General features: G+C 38.6%; 1 protein-coding gene across 3 annotated transcripts in view; it reads left to right on the forward strand.

The window, feature by feature from the left end:
• The window catches only part of LAMA2 (laminin subunit alpha 2), a 346,447-nt gene that overhangs the window by 310,680 nt on the left and 12,993 nt on the right, over positions 1-22,774 (forward strand). For 2 of the 3 annotated variants that reach the window (XM_032101660.1, XM_032101661.1), the window contains 11 exons: positions 465-589; positions 1,187-1,349; positions 3,295-3,439; positions 5,279-5,417; positions 7,124-7,135; positions 8,980-9,100; positions 11,786-12,004; positions 13,338-13,486; positions 16,304-16,480; positions 17,295-17,508; positions 22,032-22,144. In XM_032101660.1, coding sequence (XP_031957551.1) covers positions 465-589; positions 1,187-1,349; positions 3,295-3,439; positions 5,279-5,417; positions 7,124-7,135; positions 8,980-9,100; positions 11,786-12,004; positions 13,338-13,486; positions 16,304-16,480; positions 17,295-17,508; positions 22,032-22,144 — 1,577 coding nt within the window. The remainder of the gene's footprint in view (positions 1-464; positions 590-1,186; positions 1,350-3,294; positions 3,440-5,278; positions 5,418-7,123; positions 7,136-8,979; positions 9,101-11,785; positions 12,005-13,337; positions 13,487-16,303; positions 16,481-17,294; positions 17,509-22,031; positions 22,145-22,774) is intronic. The other variant, XM_032101662.1, reaches the window with a different exon arrangement.

A 22,774-nucleotide genomic window follows, 5' to 3' on the forward strand; every position in this document is an offset into this window, starting at 1 on the left:
AGAGAAACACTTTGGTTTTTGTTTTGTGGGCAAGATTGCTCATAGTCCTTTCTTGAAAGTCTTAAATGAAAACCCAGTTAGGCAGGCCTTGAACAGGTGAGAGCAGGCAGCTCTCTGAACAGCCAGGAAAACTGATGGTGGAAGCCAAAGCAACTCCTTGTTCTTCAGGACTTGTTCTGCCTAGGCCTTCCCAAGAGTCTCAAATCTATGTGGTCTTTCTCATTCAGACTGACACAAAGTTTAGTTCACATTTTCACTGATCAGTTGTTTTGTAGGAGCGCTTCTCAGATTAAATACTACTCTTGATATTTAAAATATTAAGAAGCACCTTATGGGGGTTTTTTATGATTTTGTATGGAATTTTATATGGTATTTATTTTTATGATTTTTGTACTAGTTATGTTTTCAGATGCAGTAGATCGCTTTAAATTCACTTCTAAGGAGGTTTGTGTTTTCTGTTGCAGAAGTCAGATGCTGTAAGAGTCACCACCTTTACTGGCTGCATGGGTGAAACCTTTCTAGACAGCAAACCCATAGGACTCTGGAATTTCAGGGATATTGAAGGCGACTGCAAAGGGTGTGCTGTCAGGTAGGTAAAAGCACTGACTGTTTCTTGAACTTCTTAGGGAACCTGTCTGCTGTGACATTTACATTCAGGGTAAGTAGCAGGAATTTCCACAGCAGCCATCAAATTCTAATGTGTATGCAACAGAAGTTAGGTTGCAATTATGCCGAGAGGGGAAGCGGCCAGTCTGGGCTGCAGATGTGGTCAGTGCTTTATCAGAACTGAGATGGTGTGACAGTGCTGTGATAGAAAGGCTCCTGACAACCAGTAACCAGAAACAGTCAAAGCATGAGAGAGCATAAGAACCACAGCGGGACTGAGTCTGGCTCATGGACAGCTGTGCTGTGGGTGCCTGCACTTCTCACGTGTCATGGAGCAGAATCCAGTGCCTCATAGTGGCTTTCACAGCCACCAGGGTAGTGAGCAGAGACCCCACAAAACAAAGGTGTTTGCATTCTCGAAATAGAATGAGAAATCCTGTCCTGTCAGGGGGAGGTTTGATAAGAAATCAAACCAAGTTCAGGAAGACTCCCAAGAGGTGTCCCAACACTTCCCTAGCCCTGCACTTTTTATTTTAACTTCATATGGCAAAGGAAAATGGTTAGAATTGCCCCTTTTCAGCCCACAGGTGGCAGACGGTGAAGGGACGGTTCAGTTCGACGGTGATGGCTACGCCATGGTGAGCCGCCCAATCCGCTGGAACCCCAATATTTCCACAGTCATGTTCAAGTTCAGGACCTTCTCATCAAATGCTCTGCTGATGTATCTCGCTACTGATGACTTGGTAAGAACAGCCAGCTAACCTCTACACTCCTTGCAGGTTTCACGCCATCTTTGCAGAGACTGAATTCATCGAATCATGAAAACAATTAGTAACTTAATGTACCACAGTCCAGGAATGATGTTGCTTGGTGTGATGCTTCACTGCTTGCCAAGTGAAGACAGTCTTACAGTGTGGAGGTTGACTGCCTAATGTTTACTGAATGAGGATCATCATGTTAGACTGGGGGCAGTTCCAGCTTTTCTGAAATTATTAATCAATTTTCCTTTATTCCAGGTGTTTATGTGTGTAAACTTTTTCAGTTGTGTTTGTCTATTCATGGTTTAAAATATCACAGTGTGATGGCAGGGGGAATATGGGAAGAGACAAGTCTTACACAGAAATCCTACTGATACAAAGAAAATGTTTATGTTTAATGTGAGTGGGTTTAAAGGGGACTGGTGCAACAAATTAGATGTAATAGTGATTGTGTTTTTCCAGTATCTACAAATGATGCCTCTTACAGCTAAAATAGAGACTAGAAACATTAGTTATAAAGTTGTTTAAGGTTTTTATTCACGCACAGTATCAAAAGTGTATGGATAATAAGGAGAAATTACTTATAAAGACACCTGTCCAGATCTGAATAACTCATCTTCGGCATCTCTGATCCAGATTGATTTGCATGACTGGCAGGAAACAGAGTCCTTCCCTTAGCCTTTTCATATGGGGCAGAAATTATGTACAGTAGTTTTCACTGATGTTTTGAAGAATTACTGAGCACTCACTTCTTTACAAAAACTGTGTTTGTGTAAATCAGTCTTATGTCAGATTCCTGTATTTTGGAAAGAATTATCAAATTCTGGAATCAAGCTGGAATTATCAATGAGGAGGATGCTCCTCCTAGCTAACTATAGCAAAAGCTAGCATTTTATTATGTAGTTTTTCTAATGAACTTTTATAATTGAATATTGAAAGTATAAATAATGTCATTATTTTAATTACTTTATATAATTATTATTAATTTATGTATTTTTCTACCAAAAATAATATTTAATTGAAAACTCAAAAACACTGTTCCCTGGCATATTTCATCTTTTATAATGCTGTCCCACTGCATAAAAACTTTGAGGATACTCTTTCTAATGATGCATGGATAGACATGCCTAAGAATCCAGAAACCTGAGTTTGATCGATTTTACTCTGAGAAGAGGTGGAACTGACTATGAGCAAAATTACAATAAAAATTTCTCTGGTACATTTACGTCCTGGGTCATAGCTCCACCATTACTTAATGGCTTTCATGCTGTCCAGTTCCCTGGCTATTGTTTTGCTTTTTGTATCCTGCTGGCTCTTTTTCTGTAGACAGTGCAGCATGTATTGTTGCTCCAGTCATCCATCTCCAGTTGCTGCTTAGATACTGGTGTTGGTGGCTGATGAAAATTAGAGAGTTCACAGCTCTCTGTGTCTCCATCTCTCTGTTTCTTTGTTGCTTGCATAGATTACTCTCTGGAAATCTGGTAAAACATGCCCAGTTTACCATCTTTACTATTTTTGTTTTCAGCCTTGAAAGTGTAAATCTAGCTGAGGTATGCAATAAATACACTAACTATAGTACAGACATAACTCAAAGCTGAGTTTTAGTTTCAGGTAATTATAACATCCATTTTTATCTTCAATCTAAAATAAAAGTACAACTGTCCCATCAGAACTACACCTAAAATGCTAGCAAAATTCCAGCTAAATTAGCAATCCAAAAGAGAATAAAAAGGGAAAAAAGAACTTGGCATCAGACTTTTATACATGAGAGTCCTGGGTAGTAAATGCATAAGTTGTGGGGCTTTTTTAAAGGTTAAAAAAAAAATCATCTGTTGTCACCCAGAATTAGGAAGTGTTTATTTAATGTCTTAAGCCACTTACAAAAATGAACAAGAATCATAATGGTGTATCTAACCCTTTTCATTAACAGAAGGATTTCATGAGTGTAGAACTCAGTGGTGGGCGTATAAAAGTCAGTTATGATCTGGGTTCAGGTACAGCTTCGGTTATCAGCAACCAAAGTCATAATGATGGCAAATGGAAATCTTTCACCCTGTCAAGAATTCAAAAGCAAGGTAAGTTCCTGTGGTGTCAGCACCGTGGCTTTTCCAGTTACTTGTGCGGTACACCTAACCATCTAATCACAGGGAAGATGCTGTGGGAATTATAAGTTCTGGTGATTTAGCAACTTCTTTTGTTTAGGTTATAGGTGTGTGAAGTTACGTGTGAGTGATTGCACTGTCAAACAGCGCTTTATGAACAGATAGCCTATTTTTCAGACATAATTCTTTTACACAGTCATAAATTGCATTCTAAAATTCTTTTGAGTAGGGGAAAACGGAGTCTTTCCATCAGCTCCCTGATGTTGTTCCAAATCATGAAACACACCTGTGTGATTTTTGTTAGGACAGCAATGCTTTCATGCTGTACAGTCTTCTCATGCTCAGCATATACCAAAGTGCTTTAAAAAGCAATGACTTTAGTACTGATAGTACAGTTTCTCACTAGACAAACACAACTACTTTATCTTCCCTAATGATCTGTAGTGTGCCATGAACTGAATTTGCATGGAAACAACTGGGAACGTCTCCAGAAGTTCTACTAATTCTTTAACCTGTTACTGGCACAAAATGTGGAGTGGTAGCATTTGATAAGATCACAAAGACTACTGGCTATCATGCTGGCAAAACCCTTTCTTTGTTTTGTAGTCTGGTTATAGGGCTGGTAGAATCTTACCTGAGCCAAATTAGTTTTATTTATGGCAACTGTGACATACTCTGTGCTTTTGCAGTTTGAATTTTTGCTGCATTCTGAATCTTCAGGGTCACCACAAGCCCCTAAACAAATTCCTCTGCCTCTTCCCCCTGCAGTGCCAGCTCTCTACCTGGCCCTCACACCTCCCACACAGACCCTCTTCCTTGTCATTTAGCTGAAGTAGACTTGGGAGTTGGGACAGTGGCCAAAATAATTTTGTGATCTCACTTGCAGATTTGCTGTACCTTTAGAGGAAGAGTGTCTGATTGCTAGCCAGTTGTCTTAGTTCATACTTAACCCAGGAGGTATTAATATAAAATACAATGTCATGTAATTGTAATTTATCAATAGCATTCAAACAACATCATGTGTTAATGAAGAAGATACAGGTATAGAAATGAAAGGAAAATTACCTGGTTTTGGTAAGGTGTAGCAGAAAGTCTGTCCTTATTCAGTTCTCAAGGAAGGAAGGAAAGAAATCCTTTCTTTACGTCCCTCTGGTAAAACATCCCTATCTATCTTGGGGCCTGCTCAGCATTTTTCACTGAGTCTTATCTCTTTTACTGAACTTTATATTCTGTATTAATCCATACATTAAAAATATACATGGAACAAGCACCTAAATAGGATGGTTGTATGTAGCGCATCACTGACTCCAGAGTGAGATTAGACATGACAGCAGCTGCCTGCTTTGGGTTTGAAAATGTTTTAGAGTGACTGATCACCAATCTCTAAGGCACATAATGACAATGCTTAACAAACTTCTACAGTAAAAAATCCTGTTCAAGTGGCAATCTTTGGACTGAGATCACAAATTAAATGTAAAATGATCTCTTGTCATGACTTTGTCCTGAAGTGTTAGCTCCAAATTGCAGTGACACAAAAAAGTACCAAATTGAAACAGGTTTAGAGACTATATAAAAATAAAGTGTACAGAATTGCTATAGCTTTTCAGGTTGTTATGGAAACAGAGGAAAGTGCAGCTTTCTTCCCCTGCCCATAATTGACAATGTGGAAATCCAGTATCTTAATTGCAAAATACAGCCCTCCTTGCTTCTTCCCTCACCTCCTAACCTCCAAATATTTCTCTGTTGGTTTCTTACATTAAGACATCATTGTTCATGACTAATATTTTGTAACTAATCTCAAATGTCTTTTAGCCAACGTATCAATTGTGGACATCGACACCAATGAAGAAGAGACCATAGCAACAACTTCTACAGGCAGCCACTTTGGACTCAACTTAAAAGGGCATGAGAAAATATATTTTGGGGGATTGCCAACCGTGAGAAATCTAAGGTAACGTGGCTCAAACCAATTTATTTAGCCTTGGTAAGGGGACATAAATACAATGTAATCTTATTCTCTACGTTTATTTCTCAAGTTCATTTGCAGTAAGTGAATGGTGAATTCCCAATGTACCCTGTACTGCCACAGCAGAATAGTGCTTTATTTGCATATGTTTTGTATTTCACACAGCTCACCTTACACAGATACAATGGAAATAACACTTGCAGTGCAGTACATCTTTCTGATTCTGTACAAGAACCATGATCTAGCTGACTTGTAAAGTATTTATTTATTTGATGCATAGAATTTATGACTGCAGGTGCAGAGAATTGGCTCAATATCTTCACAAAATTAAGGACAAATGTTTACTTTGTGCATGAGTAGAAAAACTGACCTACAAACTACTCCATGTGGGATTACTGCTTAATGGGTATCCATGGTTTTGCATAATCAGTGTCAGTATACTTTAAATGTGTATTAAGATATTTTGCTTAGATATAATTTTAAATTATTTGTGGGTTTTAGTTCCTGATCTCCTTAGACAAAATTTCTCCTATATTCAGGACTTAAAGTATATGACACAATACTCTTGATATATTTAATGGAACCAGAATGAAATATGACAACCTTTTCCCTTCAGAAGTCTGATCCTGAATTTCTTACACAAATAAAATTCCCAGTAATTATTTTTTAAATATTGCATAGGAATATTCATAAATGTTAACTTCAGCTTAAACAAACTAAAGAAATGGGATAACAGATACTTGAATTTAGTGATTTTCTTACATGGCTTTAAATAGACCAAAAAACTTACTTAAAGTTTAAATGAATATTCAGCAGTTTTGCAATGACAAGAACAAGAAAATTATGTGCTACAATGAACAGATGAGCAACACAGAAACAAGCCCATTAATCTATGTCAGCTTTAACTACATGGCATAATGAGAGCCTTGAAGTGGTCTTGTGCACAAGAAACTGTTGTATTTAATCCACAGATTCTTCTGCAACTAAAAGAATGGACATATTTGTTAATCTGTTAGGATAATAATTGACCTCTGATGTCAAATCACCCAGCAATAAAAAGATCTAAGATCTATTTTATTCATGAAATATAGAACTGTATTATGTAATTGTGAAATCACACCAGTGCATAACAAAATGTCTAGAGCAATTATCTTCCACTTCCTTTGTGGCTGCCCAGAAAATCCGAGTACCACAGCTGCTTTGACCTGTGATAACCATTCTGCCTACAGCTATGATTCATCAGTGCCTGAGGCAAGATTAATGTTATGGTAAATTAGGATCGAAAGTAGTGAAAGGGAGATTAGGGGAAAGCTGAGCTACTGCAAACAATAGACACTGAGGTATCTGTGACTTTGTAATTATCAGGTCATGTCAGTTCTGCCAAATTCTTTTACATGGTTTGCTTTTGCTCATGACCAAGTATAGTATCAAGTTATAAAAGCCGTCAGATGAATTACATTTTAAGGTAGCTGTTTGCAGAGTACACCTGTTAATTGTTATAGCCCAAGAGTGTACATAGAATCTCACCTGTTATTATATGTTGTTTGTAAATAACGTACATCTGCTTGCTTCACTGTGGAATGGTTGAGCCTTGCTAATAAGTATCACAGAACGACAATGCAAGAAGTACCATTTCCTACAATTAATGCCATTTTGTTGTTTTCTTTTTTTGCCTTTCTTTCTCACCCCAGTATGAAAGCAAGGTAAAAACAGTCAGATTATTTGCATGACTTGCATGTGTCTAGTTAAAGTGCAGCTTGAAAGCACGGGCGGCACCGCAGCAGCAGCAGTGTGTGGGCAGTGTTTAGAGCAGCTGCTACGCTAAGGCTCTTAGTTCAGCGAGCTGCTCCTGCCACATCCAGCAAAGCTGCTCCCAAGTGCTCACCTCACATTCCACGCTGTGCACACACCTACACAAGCAACTTTTGTTTTTCCTCACGCAGCTGCTTACTACAGCTGTGTGTTGCTTATGACGCTGGAATGCCTCGGAAGCGAAGCTGCAGCCAGCTGTGTTGCTGACTTTGGCTCCAACCTCCGGGCTGTAGGAGCAGTGTAGTCCCATGTGAGGTGGGGAGTCCCGTGCTCAGAGGCAGTGATGTAGTTACTGAGGAGAGCATGAAGGGAAGGTGGAGATGTTTGTGAAATTTGCCACTTCTCATTTTAAGAACAGGAGGATGAGGGGGAGAAGGGGGAGATCACTTATTTCTGACTGAGTTTTCAGTTTGCAACTATTTGTATCCATTGCTTTTGCTTTGGTATGCTCAGATATGAACTGAACTTCACTGTGTTTTGCACATTCTAATTTTTTTTGCACAAGCTAATTCCTGGCTTGAATTGGAAAAATACAACTTCAGCCCCAGCCCTCTGCCCTGATCCTCAGAAAGATTATTTCCTCCCAAGCTCCAGAAATTGCTTTTTGTTTTCCCCTAAAACTGGCCTGTCTTGGCAAGAAAAGAAAAAAAGTAACAAGAAAACCTGAAAAACAAGCCAAGAGTTATGCAAGATCTTTGTGAACTTGGACCTTGTTTGATATATTTTGGAAGGGAAAAAGGGAAAAAAGAAGTCTTAAGAAAACATCAAGCAAGTGTCCAGTGTTTGCAAAGAGTTTGAGCCACACAACCCACAGTGGTCCCTTCCAAGCTTACCCTTTCTGTGATTCTGTGATATGGGTTGGGAATTGTAACAGCAACTGTTAGTAGCAGGACAGGATGAGGACAGTCTGTCACTGGACAAGGCAGGAGAGGGTAATAGCAAGAATGGTTTCTGGATAGCAAAGACAGGCGACTGTAGGCACCAGTGACAATGATAACAGCAAAACTGTTCTTCTGCTGGGAAGATAAATCCATAAAGGAACTGGAGAAGAGCTAGGAAAGAAAATGAAAAATGAAAGGTGACCATAGCTACTTGACTGTAAATAAAGCAGCATATGGAACATTTTAGTAAACCAGATGCTTGCTTTAACTTATGCAGAGGGTACTAATCTGCCAGAGAATACATCACGCTTGCTAGGTTGGCTAATAATGCAAAGAATGGCTTTCAGTGCCAAAACATGCAGCTGATTAGTATCTGTGCAAAATGGTTTTGTTTTGTAATTAATATTCTTTAAAATTTTTTCCTTCCTTCCAGGGAACTGAAGTGTTTGTTGCTTCCTCCCTTCCTCACCCCACACCAGTTTTAACTCCTTATTTATTTCCCAAATTAATTTTTCTCTCTTTTAGCTGGTCGTACTATTCAGATAATCTAGTAAACACTCATGAGTAATATTTTTAGTGAAATAAATAGTGGTTTTTTTCTATTTGGATTTACTCTCCATGGTATGAATGAAGGTTTTCTTCTGAAGTGACTTTATAAGGCTTTTCTTCTGGCAGAGTGCAATGTGTGTCGGTATATGGTAGAAGGCAACGTGTATTCGAGTGTATGTGTGTAGTTAAAATAAAAATAAAAATCAAGCATCTGTGCATCTGAAAGTGTGTGTGTGTGTGTCTGGCTGACTGTTCTCTCTAAACTCTATTTTTGAAAACACATTGTACTTCTAAATGTTTTTTAGGCCTGAAGTGAACTTAGAGAAATACACAGGTTGCCTCAAAGACATTGAAATTTCAAGGACACCTTATAACATATTGAGCAGTCCTGACTTCGTTGGTCTAACCAAAGGATGCACACTAGAGGTTAGTCTGATTTCCAGGTGTTTTGGCCTTAATGTGTATAAATGTTTTCTGGTTTATGATTTTATGGCATAGTAGATTAATTGCATATGGTATATTCCTTAGATAGGAATTTAACCTTAAAATCCAGTTAAATTTAAGAGAAAGAAAGATGAGCAAGTCTGATCAGAAAGTAGACCAGTTTTTCAGATCCTGACTTCTTGGAGAGTATCCCTGGCCGCTTGTGATATCCCTATTCCTAAAGGGTAGGGTTTTCTGAACAGCTTAACAGGGATTTAGCTTTGTTTTGATGCCTTTTCCTGGTCTTAAAATCAAGAGGCATACAGGGTTAGAAGGGGAAAAGGGATTTTACCTTGGTATTTATTTTTAAGGATCCTTAGGTGCACACATCCAGGTCATATGCATCGAGATGCACCCCGCTGAGTCTATCTCTCTGTCTCTGCCCCCCCAACATTGGGTATAACATTATAGGTTTTACTAATTAGCATATCTATCAAAGATTCCCCAATGAGAGGCTCGAGTGAGCCTCCCTCCCCAAGGAACCTTCCCCTGGATGGTTCTACCTTGGTTTACAGAATATGTTCTGGAGAGGACCTTGGGGTCTGGGGCACACTGATCCCTAGCTATGAAGCTTCTAAAATGTTTAGTCTCTTAGTTTGACAAACAAGTCCAAGAATGTAGGCAAAAAGCACTGGGAATACAGAAGTTGTAAAAAGGTATAACAGGGGTATAAAAGAAAAGGCAAAAAATCTTCATGGCATCAGTTTCAGCTGACAAAAATGGGAATTATTGACATTAATGAGGATAGGCAATGACAACTCTGCAAAAACTAAAAAAAAATCGATGCACATAAAACCCAAGGATTTACATTTTTTTTAACTGTTATTATAAAGTCATTCACTACATAAAACATCAGGTATGAATACTTACTGTCATAAGCTACCACTGAGCTGGAAGGTGCATTTCTAACTGATCACTAAGAATGTACAAAATTGGTGTTATTATTTTAGCTTTAAATGCGTTTATTTTCAATTGTTGCTTCTTGCAATTAACAGCCTTTCAGTGCACAGAGAATTCAAGAAATCTGATCTGAAATTTGGGAGGGAATTTAGTAATTTTCCATGGAAAAGTCTTTTTATATAAAAAAATACTTCCACTGACATTTGTGTCCCAATAAATAGTTTGTATTTCTTCCCTGAAAATCTCTACAATTTAACAGAGTTTTGCAAGTAGATAGAAGATGATCTAGATTCCATATCAGATACCACTACAGTAAATAAAAACATGTTGTTGTTAACCCGATGCTCTCCAAATATTTTTTTTCTACAAAACATTAAAAATTTACTTTGAACAGTAACCGGAACTTGGCCAGGCCAAAATAAAGACAAGGGCCCTTTTTTGCTGTGTTTATCCACTGTACCTTTGGCCTTCATCAGAGCCAAAAGTACACAACAGTAGCATTCTCAGACAGGATATTAGACTAGATTTGTTATGAGATCCATATTTTAATATTTCAAGTTTGTGGTAAAGCCAAACTGTAAAAACAGATTGTTCAAATGCTTTTAAATCTTACAGATTTGGCTTCAACAAAAATTTGATAGAGAGGTTCATATTTATTTTGATTTATAGTATATTCTTTCTGTAACAGGTGCTACAGAAAGAACAGGAAAGAACAGTTGTGTTCATTTTCTTCTGTTGCTATGAATCTTAGAAAGTACTTTGCCTTTCACATTATTTTGTGACACTTGAGGTTTCAGAGTATGAAATCCAATTGGATTAACCCTTTTGTTGCGGAAATAAGTATAATATTCTAATTGTACAAAACAAGACATGCAGGAAAATTAAAAAGAAGTGAAGCAAAAGTAAAGGATAAAGACTGGATATGTGTTCAATTATTTAAATGTCCTCAGGTTTCAGAGAAAGGTGAGCACCACCAGCAATGATTTTATCTGGCATAATCTTTTATCTCTAGACCTGAAAACAGTTCTACTGTACTGAAAAAATGGTGAACTACTTTAGAAAGAGTCACTGGTCTTCCACATCTGGAAGAATACATGAGTTGGCAGTGATGACTGAAAATCTTTGGGAGTATGCACTGATTTATTATTTGACGACATATTCTACTCTTTAAATTGTGTTAATGGCTACCAGTGTACCAAAAGTTTGGCCATGTGCAACAAGTGCTTCATTTATGACTCTGAGTAACCAAGAAAGCAGTGATACTTAGTGAAGCAACAGTGACTGATTAATGCAAAGTATTTTCTCAGCACATTTGACAAATAATAGAATGTAGTTTACGTTCATATTGGTTATGTTAATATTACCTATTTTATAGATTTAAAAGCAAACTCCAGCTGTATTAACTCAATGTAAAACACATACATAAAATAAAAACAACCTTGAGCAGTTATTTTTAATCCAAGAGGATATATCGACATAAAACTGGAACTTTGCCTTCCTGTAAGACAGAATTCCACAAGTACGCTAATGATGCTAGATGTAAGCAGGTAAATTAGTGTTTGCAGAACACTTTGAGGAGTAAATTGCTATGTGTTTATTATTACTTTCCATCTTTTCACACTAGTTATATTTATGTAGTTTATTATTCTAGTTAGGAAATCTTCCTGTGCGTTCATACTCTTGCTCTTAATTCTACTAATGCACTGTCCTGTCCTCTCCTTCCTACAGAACATTCATACAGTTAGCTTCTCCAAGCCAGGTTTTGTGGAACTGCAGCCTGTCTCCTTTGACGTGGGCACAGAAATCAATCTCTCCTTCAGCACCAGGAATGAGTCTGGGATCATCTTATTTGGCACAAGTGGCACAATTGTCCCTCCCAGGAGAAAGCGCAGGCAATCTGCAAGGAAAGCTGCCCCTCTGAGGAGAAAGCGCAGACAGACAGGACAGGTACGAGGAACCTGGCAAAAGGCAGAAAAACCCCACAATTCTACTGAACTGCCATGGTTTGCTTCAAGACACTGTCAGATGTTTATGCTTAAGTTAAAATTCAATTATTGGGAATAAATTATTTCTAATGTTATCCTTTATGAGATGAAGAATCTAACAGAAGCTCAGAATTGTTTTTTTGCCTTGGAGAAATTGTTTCTCTTACAGATTTACAGTCAGGTATCCATTGCTTGTTGCTAAGCAGCAGATTTGGTTTTTTATTTTATTCTATGTTGGGTTTTTTAACCAAACTTAAATATTAAATCATACTGTTCTTCACTCATTCTGAGGACTACTTATGCACTATTAATGCTTGGAAACTCTCTCATTCCTGTTCATAGAGACATGAATGAGGATCATTCTAATTTCCCTAAGGCCAAAAGAAAAAAAAAAAGAGCTGGTGAACACAGTGTTAAGTCCCTTGTTTGGGATCACTGATGTGGAATTTAAGACTTGAGTGCTCTGCCTTCTCCTTCTCTCTCATAAAGTACAAATTTGCTATGTAAGTCCACAGTGTCTGAGTGACTGTTGTAAGTGTGATTGCTAGAAATTGTTAGAAATTATTCAAGTCTTGATTAAAACTTGATTAAAATCCTGACAGACAGACACACTACAACAGCAATAAACAGAATGTGTTGATGCATTCTTTGTTCAGGACTTCTGGGAAATGATATTTCATTATTCTCCTTTCTGCCTATTTTGGAAGAGAGCTCCCAGTGACCTGGAGTAATGCACTCCAGGGACAGCACATTGTAATGGCTCACCTGGATGACATTAACTTCAGGGTAGGGGGGCTCCCTTATCATTTCCCAGCTCTTCAGGTCACAGAAGTGAGCATGACCACTTATTGCTATAGTAACTGAAGTTTAGATCCTGAAATCTGCCACAATATGATACTGGTGCTGGAGTAACTACTGGCATGATTTGCCAGCCCTCCAAACACAGAACTCAAGCTGAGATCAATGCACTTCAGGGATGGATGAGTTTAAGAGCAGGTCTTGTATCAACAAAAATCAGAAGAATTGTAGGTTAGAAGTCTCCATCCTTCCCTGAAAATAGGTAGTTAAATCTTTTGTTGATGTTTCCATCATGACCTCATTTTACCCCTTCCTCATTATAAAAGTGCCAGAGTCTGAGTATAGCAGCAGCAGAACTGAAACAGCCGTGTCTTGTCTATGGTGAGCAAATTAAAAGGCAGTGTAAGACAATAGAACATACACACTAACATAAAACTAAGTGAAGTAATTTCTTTCCAAATGTAACTTACCTTTTCACTCCAACATATACTTTGCAGGCCTACTATGCTGTGTTCCTGAACAGAGGTCGGCTGGAAGTGCACATCTCCACTGGGATCCGGGATCCCTACAGAATCACCCTCAGACCAGAGGCTGGCGAGTTTCACGACGGCAGAGCACATTCCATCCGGATAGAACGAGCTAGAGGGTAACAAATACCTAGAGGTGCTACAGACCTGTGCTACAGCACAGCTAGTTCGACAGAGCAAATCTATTGGTGGCTTTGGCAATCCATGCAAATGCTTCTGCTGAGACAAAAAAAAAAAAAATTAGTTTAATTGTATTGTGATCAAAAAATTCTTAGAAATAAGAATTCTAAGTCACTGTTGTTCTGAAGAGCTGGGTTTACATGCTTTTCTAGGCTACCAGCCTGTTTCTCCAGAGACCTGCATTTGTCTGAACTTTTAACCTTCTGATTTGTCGCAATTTTTAACCTTCTGATTCTTGGCAAATATATTTTATTAAAGAATCTGTGGGTGAGAAATTCTGCTGTGGTGCAGTAAATCTCCTTTTCAGGACGTGTAGAAAAAGACTGTTTCCAAAGGGTACAAACTGCAACAGCACAGCAGCCTGTAGCCTTTTTGAGATGTCATGTGCTGGACACAGTGGTGCCCAGCTAAATATGGTAAAACTGTGAAAACACACAGTCCGACTTTTCTTACTGGAAAAAACACCTTTTCAGACCATTTTGTTTTACCCTGAATTTCATTTGAATTCCTTTGTCCTTTCTCAGACATGGTAAAAATTTCCTATTACACTTCACTATTCGGAAAGTGATTAGAAACAGCACTACTGTAATGTGTAGGACTCAGGCAGGCAGTATTATTTATGGCCTGGAAGAGCCCTTGTTCCAAGCAGGGTTTATTATGAACCTTTGAACATACAAATGTGTACATCCTGTACAGACATTTGTTGGATTAGTGCACTATGCACAACATTCTGTGTTGTTTAAAAGAAATCAGAAAGAAGATATGACATCCAGCGTGTTACAAAAGGCACTTATCCACTTCACCCTCTTACCCCGCCTGCAGCCTTCTTGACCAACCATTCCTGTGTAGTGCTGAAGTGCTCTTCTGTCGTCTCTGTAATTTTCTCTCCATATAATTTTCTGACTGCATTTCTATTGTATTGTTAGAAAACCTCTCATAAATAATGCCTCCAGTCAATAAATCTCCTCTACTTCAGTGACTAGATCAAAGCCAACCCATAAATGCTTTGGAAGGAAAAGTTATTTTGGAAATGGATGACTGCATTTTGATACATTTTGTGTCACTGTGACAGAACACAAATATGCAGATGATAACAGAAGGCTCTAAACAACAAAATAAATTCTTCTATGCAGTGCTATAGCAAGTACAGTAGCTTGACCTTATGAGGGTACCTGTGAGAGTACATCAAGGCAAAAATTGGTGTACAATGCCATCCAGTGATGGTGCTCGTTCAGATGAGACCTCTGTGTTTTCAAAGTAGCTTTGTTACAAAACAAATTGTCTGAACTCTGAAGTTTCTATAACCTGAAATGGATGTGAAAAGACACAAATTAAGATTAACCCTTCCTCCGCTCATGAACTCAAGTTGTTTTTTTTTTTTTTTTAAATGTGAGGAACACCCTGGGAAAACTCTGCAGAGAGATAATTGTCCATATAATTATGAAATACAATATTGTTGAAGACTAATGTACATCACTGCATGGTTTTGCTTGGACCCAAAATGTTTACCATGGTTAGCCATGTCTAAGATACATCAGCACAAAGGATAACTTGAGTCTTGGCAATCTGACTTCCCTACACTACCTCTGAAGGCAGAGAAGGGCAGTGTCCTCTCTGGGACACTTCATGGAACCTAAATTAGTCTCTTGCTCTGAACTGCCTCTAGAGAAATCTCTTTCCTTCTGTTTCCACTGCTGAAGGGTCTGGAAGATATCATAGGGATTGTCCTCAGAGATAAGTCCTTTAATAACTGCTTTCTCTAACCCTTTGAAAAATTAATCATGTTTCTTACTCTGCAGCCAGACTCCAGACCAAATTAATCCATCCAAAACTATGAGGAAACTGGAAAATTTGCTCGTAGTACAGCACTTACGTAATTCAGGTGCTTAAGTCACTATCCAATTCTGCCTAGGATGTGTGTAAATAACAAAGCCAAGCATTTTGCATTTGAAAACAGGCCTCTTTTCAATATACATTTTCAATATTCAGTTGCTAGCATTAGTAATTATAGTTAAGAAATAATATTGGAGTTCAGTATATTTGCAGTTGACAAAAGGGAGTTTATTTGCCAAAAACTGATTATTAGTCAGCCAGTGGTGCTGCAGAGGCTTCTACCTTCCTCTCTTCAGCCTTAACAGTAACCATGGGACAGCTTTGTCTTTTGCTTGTGCCATGTGAAATGCCCATGGGAATGAATTATAGCACCTGTATCAGTACATGATGAGCAATCAGCGATTTTCCTACCCTGCCACCTCCCACATAAAAAGCTACCAGATCTTTAAAAAGTGTACCATATGTCTGCCCTGGATCCTGCAGTCAGTAGCAGTGGTTGTGCCCCAGCAAGAAGGTCATAGGGAAATAGGGAGTCCAAACAAAATGTGACCCCATGCTGTTCCCATCCTGCTGAGCTCTAGATGATTTTATCTACCATCACAGTACAGCCAGGTCCGCCCTTGCTGTGTCAGTGTTGCCAAACCACAAACCACTTCTTCCTATGCAGCCACAGTCTGACATTATCACCCCTCCACAGCACAGTTTTGCCAGGCTTTGTCGAACAACAACCAAGGAAGCACAGGAGCAGCTGAAACCCCTCTAGTGGTTAATATGCATTTAATGTGAGCCACCAATTACATAATTTGAGTTGCTCATTGTTACAGCTGGTGCAGGAGTAAATGGGGCCTGCAACGGGGTGATTTCAATACAAGAAATAACCAGAGTAAAATACATATTTCTTTGCTTTCAAATCTTTTCCACAGCATGTTCAGTGTTCAAGTCGATGAAGACAAAGTCCAGACTCAGAGGTTGCCATCAGACCAGCCCATCTCTGTTAAGAAGCTCTTTGTGGGGGGTACTTCTTCTCAGTTTCAGACTTCACCTGTAAGAAACATACCACCATTTGAGGGCTGTATATGGAATCTTGTCATTAATGCCACGTAAGTCTCAATGATGCCAACAAATGTCCAGTTAATGAGATCTGGTTAACTACCTTGGTTTCCAGAAGAATGTTCATTGTTGTAACGAATCATACTAGCAGCAGATCCTGGAATATGATCTCTTTTCTTTATATGCCATTCCTTTTTTTTGTCTACAGTGTATGCTCCATAGGCTGTGCAATTAATGAGCTGTTTTACAGACAAGCCAACACTGTCTGTTTATCCACAAAATCAGAGAAATTCAGCAGTAACACTGCAGTAAGATGTGCATCAGCAATAGGTATTTATGGTGTACTATAATACTTTATTTTAGGTAAGGTTGACTTCCAAGAGAAGTCAAAATTCTGAGAACCACCATGGGAATCAATTTACTTTGTGGAAAGTGCAGTAATCTGGAAGGAACATTTGAGTAAAAGGAAAGGCAATGATGAATAAAATAAAGCCTCTATAGAAAGTTTCCATCTAAATCTTCCTTTCATATATCTGAAGTACCTAAATTAGGATTTTATCACTCCACATCAGAGTAAAGGACTTCTCTGCAATACCACTGAAACTACATAGGCCTGTAAAGTTTGCCAAAGGGGATGCCTGTCTCTTTGCACTGACTGTAGGAAGAAAAACCGATGGTCACTATTGCCTCTAGTTGAAGTGTCCCATTTCTCTACCTGTACCTACCTGTACAGGATGGGATGAGTCCTGGCTTTTGTATCCTGTGAAGTGAAATTACACTGCAGCATGTAGCTGTTCTTTATAAAAGGGTGGTAAAAAGGCAGAAAAACTAATAACAGACATCACTCTTTTTATGTGTTCTCAGCCCTATGGACTTTGCTCAACCCGTCTCCTTTGAAAATGCAGATATTGGCCGATGTCCCACACTAGAACCAGAAGTTAGGCCACCTGAGGATGAAGATAAACCAACTCGTGCAACAGTTCTGGTCCAACCTGAACCAGACACTAATGGGGAGAAAGAAGGGCCAAGAATCCCTCCTGCTTCTCCTCCTCCAACACCATCTCTATCATCAGCACTTGTAAGTATGAATCACTTCAGTCAGGTAGAGTTTGAAAAATTTCTATTTCCAGGCAAAATTGAAAGGCTATTCATCAGGAATAATGAAGCACTTTGCCGCAAAAATAGTAACAATTCAGCATGATTCTGTACATGAAACACCTTGTTGCAGGTCAGTAAAACCTGTAGATAATGGAAAACTGGTAGATAAAATTTGCTTGGATTATCACAACAGTAATTTAAAGAACGATATAGGTTTAGAATTCTCTTTGGCTTGCATGCTTTGCCATAAACCCTTACACTTCAGGATGTAAGCCAAGCAATATCTGCTTGGGTTTGGAAGGGAAATTTTCCCATGGGAAATCCATTTCATTACGATATTTCTTGTGCTGTTCTCTGATGCATATGATAACAGCCTTGTCAGTGACAGGATGAAGAAAAAGATAAACCAGGAGGCCTATTTGATATGGCAATTCCTCTACTGCTATTTTGTAACTTTAGTCAGGAGAATTACAAAATGAAACCCCAGTCTCTGCTAAATTGAGCTCAACTGTTGTTACCAGAAATAAACAGCTACATAGTGGCAAGCAGTCTTATACAACAAAATTTAAGGACAAAACTTCTTCTCTCACAAGTGTAGTAGTTTTGTAGATTGATGCAACATTTTACTGTTCACAGAACATATGTTGACACATCTGAATACTAAAATCAATAATATATACACTGGAAGATATTTTTGAGAGGAAAATTATTTGTATTTTGTTAGACCTGAATACAGCCAGCAGGTTTATGCAGGCTATAGTTCAGTGTGAGTGAGGCTTCAAAATGGTGTGAAAAGACTGCACGTTCCCCAGTTAGGAGCATTGGAATTTACACTTCAATAATAAGATCGTTTTGAGAAGTTAAGAACCGAAATTCTGTTTGAAATATGTGACCACCTTTGTTGGCCAGGTATCTATGGCACAGCTTTATCTAGAAGGACTTGTCAGGCACTACTGAAATCTCCACATCACGTACCTGGAAATGGGAGCCTTGGGTTCAAGACAGACAAGCTCCATCTCAGTTATTACCGTATCCCGAGCCCCACAGTTACAAACACTGGCCTCTCAATGCTCTAGGGAAGCGGTTGTGGTTCGTTCCCACAAGGTGGAGTAGTTGTAGCACCAGGGCTCCAGTGCAGCTTTTCTGTTTGGAGTTTAAAGCAAATTTGCAGTACAGTAAGGCTACTATAGAAAGATAAGGAACCAGGCAACAACAAGGTAAAAAAGATTATCCAGTTTAATGGTCACTATTGTGAAGGAATGCAGTCATAGTATCCCTTGATCAAGCCTTATAAATAAAACAAAAAGCAAACCACAGAAGAGCATGAAAGAGCAAGTGTACACTTCCTAAGATTATAAACACTAACTTTTAAAATAGCAAAATTGAGAGGAATAGGTCTACTCATTAATATCAGAAACTAGTCCCTTTGTAACAATGTGAGTTGTGTATATCACGTATCTAGAGCAGTGCTAATTTAAAACAGGAATTCGAAATAAAAATCTAAATAAAGCACCATTACTCCACTTCTCTCTTGAAAATAATGAAACTGTTTTAGTATGCTGAAGACTTGAAACTATTTTAAATAAGGCAAGCTTTTGGATAGCTGTTACATTGATATTAGTAGTTCTTCAAAGTATTTTTCAGGGGACTGTTGCAACAAAGTAACTACAGTCTGGTGATGAGGTAGCACTCATATGAGACGGCCCTCATATGACAGTAAATTATACGGTATCTCAGTGTAGAAGGGAAAATGTACAGCAGAAAAAAGTATTTTCACATAGGAGGCTTAAATAAGGTACATGGTCTATTTAAGTCCTTTTAGGAGCTTTTTTACCTACATACATCCATCTGCATGTCAAAGGGGTGGGCAGTTGAATCCCAAATGAGAAAAAAACCTTCCCTGTACTAAAAGCAAGAAAAGATTCGTAAGTAGGACAGTTGGGAAATACACCAGCCACCAGTCTGCTGCTGCTTGCTATGGATGCCAAAATGTTCCTCAACACTGGGTATCTGCTACTTCTGCCTCACGTTATTCCCTGCTTCTCAGGGTTCGCTTGCTGCTGAAATGAGGAGCGCCAGCGTTACTTCTGCCTTTGACTCCATGACGGTACCTCTCTCTTCTGATCCATGCATTTCTGCATTGTGCTATTAACAGTATTCAGTGAACTGTGGGGACTGCTTCAGTGCTCTTTCTACTAATTGCTTTCTTTGTAATTACTAATACAGCAAATGAGAATATGGAGAATGTGTGACAGTCCACCAGTGGCCTCCTCTGTTCTTCATTCCCACTGCCATACCCGAGCTTCTTGACCTACCAGTTAAGTCCCTGACATCTTACAAGACCAAAGTAAAGTGCAGCTGAAGAGTTCAGGCACTCGTGTAATATGGGAGACTATTAAGCAGCCAGGACACATTAAGGCCATTAGGCAAGAAAACAAAGCTGAGATATTTTAATACAGGTTGATGATCCATGCTTAGTGCACAGTCTTGCGAAAGCTGTAAAGCTGGCTGTCCTTAGATAAAAGCAGACACGGGGCTGTGAATAAAGTATGGAAGTTTTTTAAACATGCCCTACTGATTTTTTTTTTCCTTTTGCTGACTGTTCCATGTCAGCCTGATGAATGCTTACTATTATAAGTAGTTATTAGTAAATAATCAGTGTATGCTATGATTCCAACCACAATGGTGTGTTGGACACTCTCCCACACTCCTTGCCCTTTCTTACAGTCATCCTGCTGGAATGAAGAAAAACTGCAGTGTTTACTGATGCTGGGGAGCAGCTTGTGTCAGGGTCAGACCCTTTACTAACATATATTAGTCTAGGATTAAATTTACAGTCAGAATATATTCTTTTACCATGTAAAATGTAAAAGCATGCCAGAGAAAGATGTGTGTGTGTATTTTCCAATCCCTTCCAGTACCAGTTGTTATTCCCTATCTTCAAGTTTCAGCAAGCTCAAATGTAATTGAAGGTATTATATGCATAGTATTGTGATTAACTTAGTTGTTAGATCTCTAGATAAGCCCGTAAAGCTTAAAATAATTCGAAATTTTACCCTGCATCATGGGAGTTTTTTTTTTTTTTTCTTTTTGATGATCACTGGAAGACTGGTGTCATACATTCATAACCTTGCTTGGTCCTGGTGAATTTTCCCTGTTTTTTCCCTCTGTTGCATATTGATGTATCAATTGTTCTTGTCATAATGCGTGGCGTTCTACTCTGTCATATTCAAACCAGAGTATTCATTATGTAAAACTATATTTTAGAAGTCCTCTACACTGTTATGAAGATTTTTGTGACGTGTGAAAGCAAAAAATATTACTGAAAAACTGAGTGGCAGGGGGCAAGAAATTTCCTCTTTGCAGTTGAAATCTCAGTGCTTAAGTCACTCACGACATTTTCAAACTGTTTCAGAGAAAGAACTCTGTCAGCAAGGCACCGCACCTTGTGCTTTGCAGGTCCCTGCTGAGTCAGGGTTCAAATAAGAGACTGTCACCAATCCAAAATGATAGCAGCCACAGTGCTTAAAAACAGAGCTTGCAGCTATCAAAGTTTGTTTCTTTCCCAGCGGTATTGTCTGATATTGTGTTGATTTAGATCCTTTGAGTAGTTTCTTCACAATACTCTCAGTGGGAGGCAAAAGCCAGACATGAGTAGAAGCTGGTAATTACCATGGTCTCGCATTGCCCCAGGCACCCCCATACAAGAGCTTGTATACCAGAGATTAAAAGACCTGGTGAAATTAAAAGGAGAAAATTATAGTGGACAGAAGATATTTTACCTTGCATTGTTGCACCACTTCAAGATTAATAGAAGTGGAACGACAGGGAGGGGTTTCTTTCTTTACAACCTGGGTAATGTCTCTACATTAGACAGCTGGGGAGTTAAACAGTTGTTACATCTATCCAGGAGTTATTTGGATTCCCTGATTGTTTGTGGGGGCCTTTCAACAGCACCGGGGGAAACAACAGCACATTAAGCTAAGAATACAGTTGTAAAACAATATAAGGAAGTAAAATGAAGGACTCATTGACAGCTGCAGGATCTGAAACTACTTTTAACTCATTATTTTTAAGGTTACTAGATTTCAAGTTGACAACAAAACATCCCTTTAAAACTTGAATTCTTGCTTCATTTCTGTAAGAGGGAATCCTACTGCGTGAAACTCAGTTATGTGAGCTAAGGGTACACTGAGCTGCCTGGAAATCACTTAAGACTCTTGTAAATGTCCACTGGTGAAAGCATGAAAGCAGCAATGTTCATATATTACTTTTATTTGCTTTTACAGCCAGCTTAATGAGCTCTGCTTTTACTCCAAGTTCCTGTCATACTGGTTTATAACTTTAGCTGGTGTGATGAGACATCAGCACACTGGAAAATTGCAGGGCCAGTCTCTAGATTAAGTACAATATTCTCAGTCCTGAGCAGCTGGAAGACTGCCAGCATATGCACAGATACAGATACAAAATATGAAGTTTGTATGATTGCTGTCTATTTTGCAGGATTCCTGTGCTACTGACACAGAACCATCCATTTTAGAAGGTGGCAAGCAATTTGGTCTTTCAAGGAACAGCCACATTGCAGTTGCATTTGATGACACCAAAGTGAAAAACAGGTATGTTGTTTGTTTCAGCAGTGAGTTTTGATGGAAAAATTTCAAAACAAAATGCCCCTCCTAATTCTGTCAAAGGCATCTCCCAAAAGTATGGACATAATCTGAAAAAGATCACATCCCATGACTAATCAATTTCATTAAGCAAACGTCAAAAAGCATTAAAGCATGAAATCTAGGCAATCAAGTGCCCACCTAAGTAGCTCTCATAGAAACAATTTACCTCTTTGTTTGTAAAGGTTTGGGCACACACAGATCCCAGACTGATTTGCTAAAAATCAAACAGAATAATGGAACCAGGTCATGCAACTGACTTCACAGATTGCTTTTTCAGAAAAAAGGTTTTTTGTTCAGTAACTTGATAATTTCTTTCAATAAGCAAAACTTCTTTCCCTTTTCCCCCAATAGTTAAGGTCAAGCTTGCACAGTAAACAGGAAAAATGACATCGCCACCCCAAAGTATAACAACATATACATATAGATGTTGACATGCAAAGGAATTCCATGAACTGTTTGTAGAAGTGCAGCTTTTTTCAATGGATTTGTGAAGCTAGACCTTGTTAGTTATTCATTTTTGCTCTGAAGACACATGGTCATTAACAAATGTGCCATGTCACACCACTAAGCAATTTC

This window comes from Corvus moneduloides, chromosome 3, assembly GCF_009650955.1.
Source record: "Corvus moneduloides isolate bCorMon1 chromosome 3, bCorMon1.pri, whole genome shotgun sequence".
Classification (NCBI taxonomy): Eukaryota; Metazoa; Chordata; class Aves; order Passeriformes; family Corvidae; genus Corvus; species Corvus moneduloides.